At 52.8% G+C, this 16,558-nt stretch overlaps 1 protein-coding gene across 1 annotated transcript; it reads left to right on the top strand.

Moving 5' to 3' along the window:
- The first annotated feature begins 775 nt into the window (after positions 1–775).
- Positions 776–6,290, top strand: INA (internexin neuronal intermediate filament protein alpha). The gene is made up of 3 exons (XM_086616814.1): positions 776–1,690; positions 5,321–5,445; positions 6,017–6,290. Exons 1-3 carry the CDS (start codon positions 776–778, stop codon positions 6,288–6,290), a joined length of 1,314 nt encoding a protein of 437 aa, XP_086472940.1.
- The last annotated feature ends 10,268 nt before the right edge of the window (positions 6,291–16,558 follow it).

The raw sequence follows: 16,558 nt of genomic DNA, 5'->3' as shown, positions 1-16,558 counted from the left end.
GACGCCTTCACCCCAGGCACAGGCGTACAGTGCATTTTCCCTGAGGACATCCCAGCAGCAGTGATTTGGGGAGGGATGTGTGTGTGTGCCTGTGTGTCTGCCTGCCTCTTGTCTCGCTGTGTGTCTGCCTGCCTCTTGTCTCTCTGTGTGCCTGCCTGACTCCGTCTCTCCCCCTGCCTATTTCTGCCTGCTGCCTTCTGCGTTTCTGCCTCTCCTTGCCTGTGCATCTGCCTCTGCATCTGCCCGTGTCTCTCTGCACGTCTGCTTGTCCCTTTGTCTGGCTCTGAGCGTGTGCCCGTGTGCGGCTTACGGCGAACGTGCCCGTCCCCTTTCGCGTGCCTGTACGTCCGTCTGTCTCTTTGTATGTGTGTGACCTTGTCCATCTGCCCGTGCATGTTTGCGTGCTCTCTCTGTGTCCGTGTGTCCGTCCATCCCTCCACTCCCCCAATCTCTTCCGCTCCGTGCCTCGTCCGCCGCCACGGCCCTTCAGCACCGCGGCGCACGGACAGCTCCCGCCGCCTCCTACCGCGGCGGCCCCGGGGACGCTCCGCGCACCGCACCGCGCACCGCACCGTACACCGCACCGCGCACCGCACCGCGCACCGCACCGCGCACCGCACCGTACACCGCACCGCGTACCGCACCGCACCGCGCACCGCACCGCGCCCCCTCCCTGCCGGAGCGCTCCGCCCCGCGCCCCGCTCCGCACCGCGCCGCGCTCCGCCCCGCCGTACATAAGCGCTGCCGCCGCCGCCACCGCTTCTGCTTCGCCGCCATGAGCTACAGCGCAGAGCCGGCGGCGCTGGCCGCCTCCTACCGCCACCTCTTCGAGGGGTCGGCGGGCCGGCGGGCGCGCCGGGGCGCGGAGCCGGGGCGGGAGCGCAGCGCTGAGCCGCGGCGGGCGCGGGCTAGCGAGAAGGAGCAGCTGCAGGGCCTCAACGAGCGCTTCGCCGGCTACATCGAGCGGGTGCGGGCGCTGGAGGAGCGGAACCGGGCGCTGGCGGCGGAGCTGGCGGGTCTGCGGCAGCGGTCGGCCGAGCCGCGCCGGCTGGGCCAGCTGCTGGGCGGGGAGCTGCGCGCCCTGCGCGCCCGCCTGGAGGAAGCGCACGGGGAGCGGGCGCAGGCGGCGCTGGAGCGGGCGCGCCTGGCCGAGGAGACGCAGCGGCTGCGGGCGCGCTGCGAGGAGGAGGCGCGGGGCCGCGCCGAGGCGGAGCAGGCGCTGCGCTCCCGGCAGCAAGCGGCCGAGGGGGCCGCCCGCGCCCGCGCCGACCTGGAGCGGCGGGCGGCGGCGCTGCGGGAGGAGCTGGCGGCGCTGCGCAGCGCCCACGCCGAGCAGCTGGCCGAGCTGGGCGCCGCGCTCCGCGCCGCCGCGCCCCCGGCCCCGGCCCCGGCGGGGCGGCCCGACCTGGCGGCGGCGCTGCGGGAGCTGCGGGCCCAGTACGAGGCGCTGGCGGCGCGCAACCTGCAGGCGGCCGAGGACTGGTACCGCGCCCGCTGCGCCCGCCTCCACGAGCGGGCGGCCCGCAGCCAGGAGGCCGTCCGCGCCAGCCGCCGGGAGGCCGGCGAGTGCCGCCGCCAGCTCCAGGCCCGCCTCGCGGAGATGGAGAGCCTGCGCGGCGCCCACCAGTCCCTGGAGAGGCAGCTGCAGGAGCTGGAGGAGCGGCACAACGCCGAGGCCGCCGGCCTGCAGGTAAGCCGGGCGGCGCCGGGAACTGTCACCGTCCCCTCCCCGCGCAGGGTTCCCGGCACCGGACAGCGCCGGGCAGCTCGGGCCCGGCGCTCGGTACTGTGCGGCACCGAGCATCCTCCTCCCGTGCGACCTCGCTCGGGACCTCCACCCCATCAAGCTCCCCCGGTACTGTGTAGCACCAGGCATCTTCATCCCACGCAATCCCTCCCGGCGCTGTGCGGCACCGAACACCTCCTCTCCATGCAGCACCGGCACCTCCTCTGGTCCTGTGCAGCGCTGCCCATCCCCGCTGCATGCAAAATCCCGCAGCGCAGCTTCAGCCTCTGCAGGAGCCCCTCCCCAGCACTGTGCAGCGCTGGACACCCCGGCCCAATGCGGTGCCCCCTCTCCTCCCGCACAGTGTGGCACTCAGCACCCCCGCTATCCCGTGCTGCGCTGTACGCAACACCCCGCTTTCCTGTCTCCCGCACTGTGCAGTGCCCACCCCATGCAGGGGCAGCACCCCTGCAGCACTATGCAGTGCCAGGCATCCCTGCAGCCTGACTCCCTCCGGTATACAGACTCTCTGCCCCCCACAGTGGGTCCTGGCCCACTGCGACACTGCCTGCTGCTTTCACCCTTTATCCATAGGCAGAACTCCAGAGGGCATGCTTCAGGGGACAGGTAGGGCCAGGACACTCCCTCCAACACTCCCTTCCTGCAGGGGACAAAGATCTCCCTGCATATGACAGTTCTGTTTGGGGCATCACCCCATCCCTGCCCTGTCCCTTAAGGGTCAGCTCCAGAATTGCCCACACGTTCCCTGTCGTTGTGGGTAATTCCTCGAAGCCGTCTGCCCAAGCTTGGCCTCTTGCCCTGCGGCCTGGCTCTTGGCACCTGCACTGCAGAAAGCCGAGCTCTGCAAACGTTAAGGCTGAATTCGCAGCCAGATCCCAGCATCTCTTATGTCCCTGGAAGGGCTCGTGGGGCAGACACTGAGCACTCCATAGCTCTTATTCCATTACTGTAGTATTACCCCATTTTCTCGCTACAGGGAAACAGTCGTGTTTTGTAATAAAATAAATCCTGAGATTGTTCTATTACATGGCTATTAAATGATCTGTGGTTTCTAAATCAAGCCCTTTCCTTCTAAAGACTGAAAAAACTGTCTTACATCATACCTGAAGGACACTATTGTTTCACACCCAAGTAATGCCTTGTCATTTTCAAGGCTGAATTTTGGCAGGCCCTCTAGAATTCGTGACTGTAGCTCCAAGCTGCTGGCAATCTTCCTGAATAGCTGAGGTCTTCTTCAACAAACGTTGTGGAAAGAGGCAATATACAATATTTCCTCTAGTGAGTGAAAGGATTACATGCAGTAATATTCTTAAATAGTCTTGATGCCATGTGAAAAGAGGGATTCCAGGAACAACCTATCAATTGGGGGAAAAAAAAAATTATGCAACTGGATTAAACAGCACCGTAATTGAAATTACTTTAGCTACAGCACAGCGGCTTTTTAACTACGTGACCCTCAGGATCTGCTTTATGTGCGGTAATGCTTAGGAGTCTTTTGAACAATGTGCATGTGTAGCAGCTAAATAATTTCCCTGGCTGCAACCAGTGGAAAAGGATGGAAGTCTGTCTTAAAAGAGAATATTCCTATTGTTTGAGCTTTGACACTGTTCCTATAGGCTGCTAAAGCAGGGACTTGTCTTTATATTTGTAGGGTGTCCCATCAAACCTGAAGCAATATGTAGGAGTTTTCTGTTAGGAGACAGGTTTGGAGTGGTGTGGGAGGGGGTTTTATTCAACCGGCTGGTAGAATCGAGGTGTGGAGGACTGGTACAGACAGTGTAACAAGGATAACCCATTTTTAAAGAGCATTTTGCTCATGCAGGCTGCAGGCAGAGGAAAAGGGGCTGTAGGCACAGAGGGTCAGAGCAGCAAGAGTGGGGCTGTCCTAGGGTTAGGTCACTCCAAGTCCCTCCCTTCTCTTGTGGCTTGGTGCAGCAGCAGCCTGGCTGCTTCGGAGCAGAGATTTCAATCTGCACTGCAGCGGCATCCGTGCGTGTCCTGGGGCTTTTCAGTTGGTGCCCCAATGGTCTCCTTGAACCCTTTCCCATTGCCCAGTCCCACCTCAGAGGCACAGCTCCATGTAGCTCTTTTGCTGCTGGAGGTGGTCAGGGCAGCACAGGTCAAGGCAGAGACTGCAAGGATGGCCCATAAACGTCCCGTAAGGCGGGGCATGTCCAGCTAACCTGTGAGATGCCCTGTGCCGCATTCAGGATGAGCTGGTGCTGCTTCTCCAAGGGTCTCAGCTCAGACTGGGCTCATTGCGTCAGGCTCAGTGCAGCCTCCTGCTTCTTGGGCAGCTCCACATCTCGTGGCTGTCTCTGCACTGTGCACAGGAAGGTTATGGAGGACACGAAGGAGGGGACAGGCTGGGAATGAGGACAGGGATAGGATGGGGATGATGCGGCAGGACAAAGTTTGTTCGCTGGAACAGAAGAGCTGGAAGCAATCGCAAAGGCCCAGCTGTAGGAGGAGGTGTGGGAGAACAGACTGTGGTGGTGGCCATTGCAGGCACGGCTGCACCGTAACTGGAACGCAAACTGCTTACTCATTCCTCCTCCACGTCATGCTTCTCTGGTGGCACAGCAGGGCAGCTGGCAGCGGGAAGCCATCAGATTGGAAAGATCCCTATACAAGCAGGTTTCACTGCTTTCAGGTTACTGCTTAGGTACCTGGATGCATGTGGGGAAAAAACGGGGCTGTTTGTTTTCTGACCAAAAAAAATAGAAGAAAGGATTAGTCCCCTTTCTTAGCAAGGAGATCTGGCCTCAAACTCCTCCACGTCACAGGCAGAACTGGATGCGGCAGCCATGACAGGGCGAAGCTGATGGGAAGGATGCTAGAAGGGTGTCGTCATCCATCTGAGCATGCCGGATCTCGCAGGTCAGGGCCCTGGCTCTGCAACCTCCCCCAAATCCCTGCATTCAGAGCCCCCCAGCCTGGGGCTCCAGGGTGTTTTCTGGGGAAAATGTCAGCCTTCCCCTCCTGGAGCCAGCTCTTCCCTCCTGTCTTGGCAGCACCAATGCCTTCCACCACCCAGATACATTCCCCAACCCTTCTTAAACCCCCCAGACACAGATCACAACCCTTCCCTTCTCCAGGCACCCGCTCCAGCCACATGCTGCTGCAGTGCTGGGGGCTCTCACTTGTCCCACTGAGCCACCACCATCCTGCTTTGACGATGTTTAAGCCCAAAACTTCCCGTCCCTCCCTGGCAGCTCTTCTCTTTCCTCTGCAGCAGCCTGCCTCATCCCCTGCAGGGCTGGGGGCTCCACCACCGTGCACTATTTGCCCCCACCCCATCTCACAGACCCTGCTGCAGATGGGAAACTATATAAACGCATCAATGTTTAAAGCCTCCTCCCTGCGCACACACTTGCAATCCATGTCCAGTGCTCTGCCAGCTTCTCTGTCCCTGTTAGCATGAGATTTCATGATCCCAGGCTCCTGGTGGGATATGCCATTGTGGACCAACTGCCCATTGCATCTTCTCTGTCTCCACAACGGGCAGAGCAGAAAACCCACAGAGAAGGTCCCTGCTCCGAAACATATCCCTGAGCACCCTTGTCTTTGCAGGACACCATTGGGCAGCTGGAGGACGACCTGCGAAACACCAAAAACGAAATGGCTCGGCACTTGAGGGAGTACCAAGACCTGCTTAACGTCAAGATGGCACTTGATATAGAGATAGCTGCCTACAGGTAAGGTTGCTCTGCCTCTGCTCTACCCAGATTCCTCCTAACCTGAACCCCCCACCCCATCAGGCTGGGGTATTTTCAAAAGCCCAGAAAGTATCTGGGTACACGCTCAACGAGAAACACCATTGTGTTGCTCATCTCGCCTGTCTGGACCTGCCGTGCTCTTGCCTGGGGAGCAGCCATGGCTACACATCATGCCTTGATCTGGCAGCCATGAGCCATGTCCCCCAGCTGTCCCAGGAGCAGTGGTTTTTGATGGGGACGTTTGGGATTGGAAACTTGTCTCTCTTGCAAAGTCAAAGTAGATGCAAAAGGCAGAGTCCCTCTGGGTCAGGGTTTGATTTTCCTGGGGTTTCTGGAGGGGGAGGAGGGAGCTGGTCTCATGTACCCCATATTGCAAGTGTTCCAAAATTGATTGATGAAAGCACATGATTTTGAACGAATTTTGTGGTGCAGTGTGACCTGAGCTGGTGCCAGCTGCAGGCTGGGGCAATGGCCTGGAGCACTCGGGCTTTGCAGCTGTTTCATGAGAGATGTCCCCAGACTAACCTCTTCCCTTGTGATGTGCTTGCAGGAAGCTGCTGGAGGGAGAGGAGACCCTCTTCAGCACGGGAAGCATCGGCCTTTCAGCGCTCAATCCCCTCCCCAACCCCACTTACTCCTTCCAGCCAAGAGGCTTTAGTTCCTCTACTCTATCCTTCGAGGAGGAGGAGCAAGGAGAGGTTATTAAAGTGACCTCTAAAATATCATCCAGCCGGGCTAAGGTGATTGAGGGGACCATAACCTCTGCCAAAAAAAGAGGGAAATTAAACCTGCATGAAGGAATCATTGCGAATGCAAAAATGTAACCGTCAGGACACAGTCCGTTTTGCATTTGAGGGGGAACAGTCTCCACTCGGCCTTTAAATTGCCCCTCCAGGCACGAAGCCGCACTGGGCTCTCGGGAAGCCCCTCTTGGAAACACATAACCCCCTGGGGATGTTGACCTGGGGCTGGCTTCCTAGTGGGTCCTGCCAAGCAAAGGCCGAGCTTGGCACATTGCTCCCTTTTAAATGGGGCGGAGGCACAGGCAGGTAGCTAGGTGCATGTTGGTCGTCGTCGTGGTGGCACAGTGGACTTGTAGCACCCACCATCCCTCCCTCCTCCCAGGGCAGGCGAGGGGGAGCTGGCTGGGATGGCTGCTCAGCCAGCGGCTCTGGGGACAGGGGCAGGGGGAAACAAAAACTCAACACATTTGTTACAACTAGTTTCAAGGCTGCAGACCTTCATCTACTCTCTAAATCCACGTATAGCTAAAACTCTTCCCCACTCCTCAAGCCGTAGCTGTCCACTTTTAATCCCAGAAGCACAGAAATAGCCATACTGGACTGTAATCACACTTGATGTCTGGTCTATGAGGCACTTACCTTTTAAACTATAAGGAATGTTCACTTTGTTTTTGTCCTGACAACTCTGGTTTTCAGCAGCATTGGTCCAGCCAGGCGCGTGGGATTCACTAGCAGCAGGCACAGGGCAGGGAAACCGGTGTGTCAGAGGTGAAGGCACCACCACACCGCATGCACAGCACCTCGTCTGGCATCGCTGGCTCTGAAATGTCGGGGGGTCGGGGTCTGCAGGGCCCCTTGTCAGGCTGCACGGTTGCCACGTGAAAAGCCTGTGCTCGCATTAGTATCGCGTGCCAGCCGGTGCTGCGAAGCTGCAGGACTCCTGAACACCAGCCCACAAAGCATCCTTGTCTCCGCTCTAACTGTTCCAACGTGTGCCAAATTTGATATAGGATTTACAACCATAGGTTTCCTTCAACGCCTTAAAATGGCCAGTGACCGCTTTTGCAAGAGCCGGAGATGCCGCGTGTGCGCGCGTTGTGTGCCAGCGCCCTGGCAAGGTGATCATCACGGGACCGTACTGCCCTCGCCGTGGTGCCAGCGTAGTTCCTGGAACCAGCAAATCGTTTGCTTGCACTCTTTCCTCTTCTATTGTAAGGCACAAGTTAATAATTAAAAAGAAAGAAATAGTTATGTGGATTGAACTGAGGTGTTCTGTCTTCATTGCTGCTGCTTCACCTCAGGAACACACCTCAGTGTCTGGCCCGCAGCCGGTTTGGTCCCCTGCAGCCCCTCCGGTCCCCTGCAAAGAGCTCGGTGTTGGGGTGCAGCTGCTGGGCCTGCAAGGCAGGGCTGGTCCCACTGACGGTGATGGGGCATGGCTGGGTCTTACCCCAGGTGCCTGTCGCAGCGGCCCAGCTTTGGACAAGAGTTCATGGCTGACTGGCTGCAGGAACAAGGTCTCCCATGGCCGAGCGCACCCTCATTTGCCCAGAAAATGGACTCTGAGGATTTGCTTTGCATCACACCCCTGACAGCTCTGTCTCAAGATACCTGCCATCTCTCCTCCACCCTGCCTGCATGCTCGGGGGTTAAAAATAGCCTCTTCCTTTGCCTTCACAAGTGAAGATAAAACGATACACATGATAGCAGATGGAAGAAGTGAGGGTATACCCACCTCCCAGGTAAATCCAGCAAAGGCGCCCGCAGAGCTGGTGTGACCAGCACTGGCTTATATTCAGAAGATGCCCACACTCTGCCCGAGATGGGCGTTGAGAGGGGCACACAGGAGGGCAGCAGGAAGAGCACGGGCAGGCTCCCTACTGGGTGGCCCTGCCAGCAGCGTGCTGTCCTATTGCCTTCCCGTTCCTGCTTTGTCACGCCACATCATGACAATCTGCCCCCACATCCCAGGGACACGGTATGACAGTCACAGGCTTTCCTGCCAGTGCTGCAGGCCAGGAGCAGCGCAGCCGCTTCCCTTGACCCTGCCACACTGATAACCTCAGGGATGATGCCCTGGTGAGGCCGCTCCTTGACCCTGCCACACTGATAACCTCAGGGATGATGCCCTGGTGAGGCCGCTCAGCATGGGGTGACGCAGCCCTGTGGGTGTGTGAAACAAGGGATGCCTTTTTGGGAAGCAGAGGAGGGGTCTCAGGGCATGGCTGGGGCAGTGCATCCCACCCGCAGCCCCCAGCAAAACATCTCAGAGCAACTCGGGGTGCCCAGGCAGGGCTGGGGGCGGGGGCAGCACCAGCAGAGCTAAGTCCCAGGCAGTGACCCATAAAGCAAGGGCCAACCTCCAACAGCTTCCACCTCAGCTGTCAGTTAGGAAACACAAACACACAGGGAATAAAAGGCAGATGTGACTGTGCAGCTAATGTAATACATTCTGAGCCTCAAATAGCCTCTAGCACTGCTTTGTTTCTCTCCCTTGAGCATAAGCAGCCTGACCTGTTCTTTATTCCTGGCACAAGCCTGTCAGGATTCTTGCTTGCTCAGCTGGCTGCATGCTAGTGAAGAGGCTGGGAATTTTACTTCAGAGATACCAATGCAGAGGGGTTGCCATTGTGGAAGAGGACAAAGGAGCCAGGGAGAGGATGAGGTGCTGTTTTAGAAACTGGCTTCTGACCAGAGTTAGCTCTTTGCAAGGGCCGGTTCCAGAGATTTCCTGCGTTTCTGGAGCTCTGCAGGATTTTGGTGCTGCCTTGTGGTGTTAAGCTCCAGAGGTGGGAGGGGGGCAGCAGGCAGGGAAAGGACCTGGGCATTTAGGATACACCAGAAAGTACCAGGACGGATTTTAGATCACATTATGGTTTTTAGAGCGCCTCTGCCAGACTCTGTCCTTGTGGTCTTACAAAGGCTGAGGTGCTAAGCTATAATTACTCCAATAGCACCAAGTGTTTGACCACCCTCAGAAATGCTCTCCCAGGAGTAAGGTTAGCAAGAGCCCTTGTAGAAGGGGGATGCACTGCTTTCCTGAAGAACCGAGCCCAACCACAGGTGCTGTGCAGCAAGGGAAGAGCTCTGGCCATAACACCTGTGCTGCAAGAGCCATGGAGGAGAGCTGGTCCTCCAGTGACATCCCCTGCAAGCACAGGACCAGGGGGAGCAAGGACACCTGCCGACCTGCAAGCCTCCATTGGCCCTTTGGTAAGTCCCATCTCAGGAAGTCTAGTCCCATGAGGGAGTCTTTGCAGGAGATTCATCTCCTATCACAGTCTCTGCCAGCAGCACTTGCCCAAACGCACCTGGGAGCAGGAGAGTGGTGACCCCACAAACACACTTGGAGAAGGCAGCCAAGGGCCCCCAGCGTCCCAGTGCAGACTCAGTCCCTGGGGACAGCTTGCTCTGGCCACATTTTGGCTGCAGGATCAGAGGAGGGACTGCCTAACACCCAACTGAGGTATGCTGAGCCCCAGCTGCTCAGCTCCCTTGGGACCCCCAGGTGGCGGCTGCTGTTGGCCAAGAGAGCTGAGCTCCTCCCTGAATGCATGGTGGTGACACATGGCAGGAGGGCTCATGCCCTCACTTCTTACTCTGAGGAAGACCCATGTTCTCGCTCTCCTCACCTTTAGGAGAATAAAGACAGCAGAGAGGGATGAGCTTGTCTCAGCATGTTCCCAGCACTGACCTCCAGCTGTCTCCATCCAGGCATCTTTTTCTATTGCTGTCTTCTTCAGGGCGACTCCTTTCACCTGCCAGCTTATACACATGTCCCAGTTTTAGCTGGGACAGAGTTTTTTTTTAACAGCCAGAAGAGCTCCCTGTTTTGGTTTCACTCAGAGGCTCACTCTGAGAAGAATGTTGATAGCAAGCTGATGTTTGTGGTTGGAAGTGAAACTCCAAGGACTTTTCAGTGTGCGGAGTACAGAAACACGGCAGGATAAGGGGGGAGCATAGCTGGGACAAGGGGGACACGATTCCCCTTGTCATTTGTGTGGAACTTAAGACTGAGGGCCAAACTGGCCAATTAGTATTCCATATCATGCAGCGTCATGCCCAGTATAAAAGCGAGGGTCAGCCGGGAAGAAGGGCTTTTGCGCTTTTGCTCTTTTTGCACTTTTGCTCTTTTGCGCTTGCTGCGCTGTTGCTCTGCTGTTTTTTTTTCTTTCTCTCTCTCTCTCTTTCTCTCCCTCTCTGCCCCTCTCTATTTCGGGGCCTCGCGTTCGTCCGGGATTTGCAGTTTTCGGGACGAGACGGGCTTCGCATACGAGGGGTGGTGAGCACCTACATTGTATTAAATCATCTGTATTAAATCACTCTTATCTCAACCCACGGGTTTCACGTTTATCCTTTAATTCTCTCCCTCATTCCTGGGGGTGGGGGAGGGGGAGTGACCGGCTGTGTGTGGGGCGGTTCAACATAACCCACGACAACACACCAGAAGGCTTCTCCAGCAGAGCGCTAAGCTGGAAAAGGGCAATAAATCCGCCTTTGTGGTCCCACCTTTCTTACCGGGTTAAACACCAAAGCTGCCAGAGGAAAGGAGTGAGTCACACTGCAGATGCTTAAAGATTTATACCTCTGAAGAACCTCAACCTCTCAGATAAAAGGCAGCTGCGGACATCGAACGCACCATCAACTCAGGAAGAAGCACAGAGGGGCCATTTCTCCAGGATGCTGCGTTGCCTTCATCTTTGTGCTGGGGAGAACTCCAGCCTCTGCAAGTGCAAGCTCCCACCACAGGGCTGGCTGTTATTTTTTTTTCTGAATGGAGATGTTGGCCCACGCTCCGTGCAGCTGCGCTTCGGGGCTGCTTGGCTCTGCTCATTTCATCGCCTGGGATTTCTATCGGCTGTGGCGGGCCTGGGTCACACTCCTGCTGCTTCAGGGATGGAAGAGCCTCCTTCCCATCATGATCCTGGAACCAAGGGTCCTTCAGCTCTGCTGGACGTTCCCGCAACAACTGTCTGCTGAGATGTACAGCTCTTTAAAAACAGAGAATTGCTGCACGCATACATTTCACTAATGACACTTGTCTGGATGCTGGAGTTCATTAAAGAGTAAGCCAAAGAAAAAGCAGCCAGAGGAAAAAAAATCTTAAACATTTTCCTTTCCAGGAATGCAAACATCTCATTTTCCAGACTGGGGAAGAACCCTGTCACTCAGCAAGAAAAGAATCAACAGGCAATTCAGAGCAAAGTTTCTTCCAGCACCTTTGGCTGGATCTGTCCAGCTCTCTTGTTGCCAACTCTCAGCACAGAGACCTCCTCAAGGAAAAGCACTTTTTCCCCAAGTGAGTGACCCACACAGAGCCCTGATGCCAGCAGCCAAACAGATGCATCTGAATGATCAAATATCCACATCAGCTGGGTCTGACACTAAAGCAAAATTTACACCAAAATATCAGGAGTGATGCAAGCTCATTCATGCAGGTCATGGCAGGCATATGGGAGCAAGGACCACTTGGCAAACGCAGCATAACATGCAAACAGGGTGCTGCCTGGGGTGGAGTGAGAGAATGCTCATTGACCTTGTTCTGTGCCAGCAGATCCCAGCTGAGGCAGAAGGGTTGCAGAGCTGGGGTCTGCAATTATGGGGACGGGGGGGATGCACTCCTGCAGCAGGGCAGTACAGCCTGTGCAGGGGTCTTCATCCAAACCCCTGCCATTCACAGAGAGGAACCTGCAACTCAGTGATAAATGATTATATTCTTGTTAAAGCAGAATGTACTGCAAGGACACTACTGACCGCCCTGTTGGAGCTCGGCTGTGTCCACTGTAACACAAAGAAGGAGCAGTGTTCATGCTAAACACAGACATACCTGCTCAGATGGAAGGGAAATACCCAGAAAATTTCAGAGTGCAATTCCAGAGCCCCAGGCACACATCATGTGCTGCTTGTAGATGGGAGCAAAGCCCTTGGGGTGCTGCAAGCATCAGCTCTGAAACAACAGAAGCATCAGAGTCTGCTCCTGTCTCAGCAGGGCCAGCTCAGCTCCTTTGCCTCTGAGTAGAGGGGCAGCTGGTGGCTGCTAGCCGCCCAGAGCACACAGGGGACACGAGATCCTGGCTCCCCTATGCCCAGGGCAGCCTTGTGAATGTGCCAACACGCACGTGGTCATTCTCCGGGATGATGTACATGCACAGACTCGAGCGTGGCCTGTAAGAACAAGCTATTTGAAGACGTCATTCGGAAAAGTTGAGGTCAGACTGAAAAACACAGTTTGCACTGAGACTTAGAACATCATTAGGTTTAAGCAAATTTTCAATGGAAATAAAAAAAACCCCCAGGATTATAGGATCATACTGGGACTGAATGACCCCTTTATCCCCCCAACCCTTCCCCAATCATTTATTTTTTTTCATGCTCATCAGTTTAACTTCATCCACATTTGAAAGCTGAAAGTCTCAAAGATAATCAAACTCCCCCAAGTTTCATGCAAGCAGGTATGGGTGAAATACACCCATTGATTGAAAAGTTGAACTTCTCTTTCTAGACACCAGAAAACCCATTCAGAGGGCAGAAGTTATGAATGCCTCAACACAGAGACAAGCTCCATTGTGGGCTCATTTGCAACCAAAAGGTAAAACTGCAAAAGCAGAAGAATCCCCAAAACCAACCCACCTCAGAATGAAATAAGCATCTTTTTTAAAAAAACCCCAAACATACCACCCACTGTTCACCAACTAGTTGTTTCTTAAAACCATTTTTTTCTATTCCTTTTGATTGAACTTCTCCATAAATAACTGTATCAATCCACTGCAGCACAACAAATTCAGCCCAAATGTTTATCATTTGGCAAAATTTTAAACAAGTAAAATCAAGTCTTCAGAAGAAACACTCTTGGTTGCTTTGGCAACAGGTAGTTACCAGCCCTGTTCTACCTGCATTCATGAAGAGGATCTCAATAGCAGTCTGTTAATTGCCTGCCCTCACACACTCAGCAGTAGTGCGGAGTTTTCCATCCACAGCACTTTACAGAAATTATTGTTCTAGATGGACAGAGCTGAGAAGTGAAGAACTCTGCTCAAGGTCATACAGCAAGTCAAGGACAGAGCTCGAAAAAGAACGCAGGTGCCCCTGCATTCAGCTTACCCGCTCACGCAGAGGAAGACCACTGCTGTTCCTGCTTTGTATGTTGTGGCACACAAATAATCTGTTGTTTTATTGCCACCAATAGCTGAAATGTTTTCCCATGTCCCATGAGGAAGAAAAAGGAGACTGTAGGTTCTTGTGAAGGCTTCTCACTTGTGCAGTTCTTACCTTTCAGTCCCAGTTACGTGCAAGAAAGGACACACTGGTCCATCGGTTAACACAACCGCTTCTGCGATCACAACCTACAGAAAAGCATGTTGCAAGCACCATGCTCCAAGAACATCGTGGTGTCTTGGAACTACTGGCTGCCTCCCAGCACCACATGAAAAGGGCTCCAAAGCAGCTCTCCCAGGAACACACTATTTTTCTGAATCTTTGCCAAGTCCTCACCACCCGCTTTTCTACTGATAATGTTTCCCTTGGAAGAAAACGGACATTTTAAGATTTCATTTCCAAACAGATTATTTTACCAAGCAATTAGAAAATACAAGCTCTCTTTTCTACTTTGGGAAATATTTCTTTTGCAGATCACTGCTGCTTTGACACAAATATATTATTGTTATACTAAATCAAAACCCAGTAAATATAGTGATACAGCTCCAGCAAGAATTTTGCAGCTGCAGGGCAGCCAATCAATACCACATTTCACCTCAGATAGGATTACCGTTTATCTCTCAAAAACAATAAAATTTGACCTGTTCAGTGATTAAACCTGTATCTGTGGCAACTTTCTGAAACCTCAGCAAACGTGAATATCTGTTGGCTCATTCAGCAAGGGTCTCTTAAAGATGACACGAGTAAAAAAATTCAACTTATGATCACCTTGCTGCTTCTCTTTGTGCTGAACTAGTTTGGGTTACAGAAAAAAATCATACAAAAAGCAAAAGTGGTGAGAATGCACCATTTGCAACATTCTCCATTTTTCAGTAAGTATCTATCACAGTAGAACAAGTCTATTTGCAAGTAGCTAAACATTCAGGTTGGCACCTGGTGCACTCTATTAAGCATGCAGCATGTTACAAGATTCATACAGACAGCTTGACCATCTCCCTTTAAAAGAAAGGGATGTAATACATAAAAACTCCTTTGCCTCTGTTAATAGGCGCTCTCTCAACTGCTGAAGTGAATCCTCCCCTTCCCCATTTGTATGGAGCACAAATTTCATAATAGTGATACTCCATACTGAAGAAAAGTGAAAGCAGAAATGCCAGGGATTGTAATTTTAATTTGTTACTGACTGTTAACATGCGTTAACATAAATCACTGCACATAAATGCCTGATGATCCCCTGAAAAGAAATTCAACACGGACTAGTACTAAACAAGCTTGAATGATTTTTTCAGTAAAAGTCACTGGTTGTTTCACGTCTAAGGAAATAATGGCTACGGGTTCTCCTGGCTCATGTGTGCCACAGTCTGGTGGTGATGCAGATCAAGCCTGGGTGCAACAGCAATGTTCAGAAAATAAATTATAGTTATACATTGCCATCACAGTGCCCCTCCACTTAGAGGGCCCAGCTGCACATTTCACTAGTCGCTTGAACCTTACCTTATTACGCTAAATCTGTATTAAACACAAAGAAAACAGGCAGAACATAACCAGCACGACCCAATGTTCATGACTTGATTGTAGCTTGATTCTGCATTTGTAAGAACTCCTGAAATTAGGGCTCACCGTCTCCTCTTCCTGGAAATTAGCAGACTTATGCTGCAGTACAAGTAGTATTTAATTAAGGTATGTGTTAGCCATGACATTGGTAAGCAGGTAACCAGAATTATTCAATCAAGTGAGGGAACAGTGTCTGTAAAATAATGAACAAGTCCAAGCACACCTTCCCTCACTTCCAGAGCTCGAAGTCAGCTCATCTCCCACACGGGCGGATATGCCATCCTACAGACAGCCTGCTGTTACAGAAGCTTTTATATCATCAGGGGTGAAAGTGACTGGAGAAAAGCCAAGGTTAAAAGGAGACCATCAGAAATAAAACAGCAGCAGGAGAGCTGAAAGAACGGCACATTTTAAAGCAAGCACAGTGATTACGTTTACGCAGGAAACTGCACAGCCCACAGCCCAGCCTTGGCAGCAGCCAAAGGTCACCCCCGCTGTGCGCTGCTGTGCCAGCGGAGCCCCAGGGGTACTGCAGGCCCTGGAGAGCAGATAAAGCATCAGTGCCTTCAGAGTATGCCTTGAGGTGAAAGAAAGCAGGATGTTCAGCCAGGAAAACTAAGCTAAGAACATGCTTTCCGAAGGCAGGTGGGGAAGAAATAGAGAGAGAAGCGGACAAATGGGAAACAAGAGGTCACTAAGCATTCATACCTAAATATCACAGGCAATGGATCTTCAATCCTCCTCATTAAGCCACTGAGAGAATGAAGTAGGAAGGCTTGGCCTTCTACATTTTAGCTGACATATGATTTACCCTACAGAATACCTATCTTTAAAGATATCCAGAAGCTTTTTTTTTTTTAAAAAAAACACCCAGACAAACGAGAAACTGACACTGCTGTCAGAGCCAGCGGCAGCAGTGTCAGCTTGAGGCTACGCAAGTCAGCAGTGTCCTAGAATGACATTAATTTGAATTAACTATCAGCTTCTATATAGCTGTTAAACTTTGCAAATAAGCCCTTCTGTAGACATGAAGTTCAAGTCTGGATTAGGGGAGAATTTGCAATGTAAAATGTGGCTATAGTGCTAACCTTTTATTAAGCACAGAGTTATACATAGAAAACAAAGCCATGAGTGGTAACGAAACAGGAAGTGGCCGTATGAAATACACGTCAGATGTCCTGTACAAAGCCAGGACGATGAGGGTGGCAGAGAAAGATCGGGTTCAGAGGGGACTTGGTAACAATAGCCATTAACACGAATGAAAATAACCTAGAGGTGGCTTTGACAAAGAGATGTATGTAATGATGAAAAAAGGGGTCCTGTAACTACATAGGATTATTTCTCCTGCATCCGTGTTGAAAATCATCTTGACATCTTTACCGAGCTATTTCTCACCAAAATCCTCATAAAAAGGAGAATCCCAGGAATTCCATGTTACTCCAGCTAGCAATACGACAGTTAGCTCCAGTGGAGATTCTGGTACTAAACTACCTCTCAACATTCAACCTTGTAATTGAAATTTGTAATTGTAATAACCCCAGAGCACACCCATCAGTTTCAGTATCAACTGCTTTAATTTTGAGGCTGGCATAGGGACCATGGCATAGAAATACAAGAGCTCGATTTTAAATTGGCTAAAA

Source organism: Tauraco erythrolophus, chromosome 9 (assembly GCF_009769465.1).
Source record: "Tauraco erythrolophus isolate bTauEry1 chromosome 9, bTauEry1.pri, whole genome shotgun sequence".
NCBI classification, from domain to species: domain Eukaryota; kingdom Metazoa; phylum Chordata; class Aves; order Musophagiformes; family Musophagidae; genus Tauraco; species Tauraco erythrolophus.
The sequence above is the reverse complement of the archived record's forward strand: the minus strand, read 5'-3'. Positions and strand labels throughout refer to the sequence as shown.

Bases quoted from the DNA above. Each gene is read 5' to 3' on its own strand.
- INA (XM_086616814.1), top strand. From the start codon at position 776: ATGAGCTACAGCGCAGAGCCGGCGGCGCTGGCCGCCTCCTACCGCCAC. The intron at 1,691-5,320 runs GTAAGCCGGGCG...TTGTCTTTGCAG, and splicing joins CCGAGGCCGCCGGCCTGCAG to GACACCATTGGGCAGCTGGA. The intron at 5,446-6,016 runs GTAAGGTTGCTC...ATGTGCTTGCAG, and splicing joins ATAGAGATAGCTGCCTACAG to GAAGCTGCTGGAGGGAGAGG.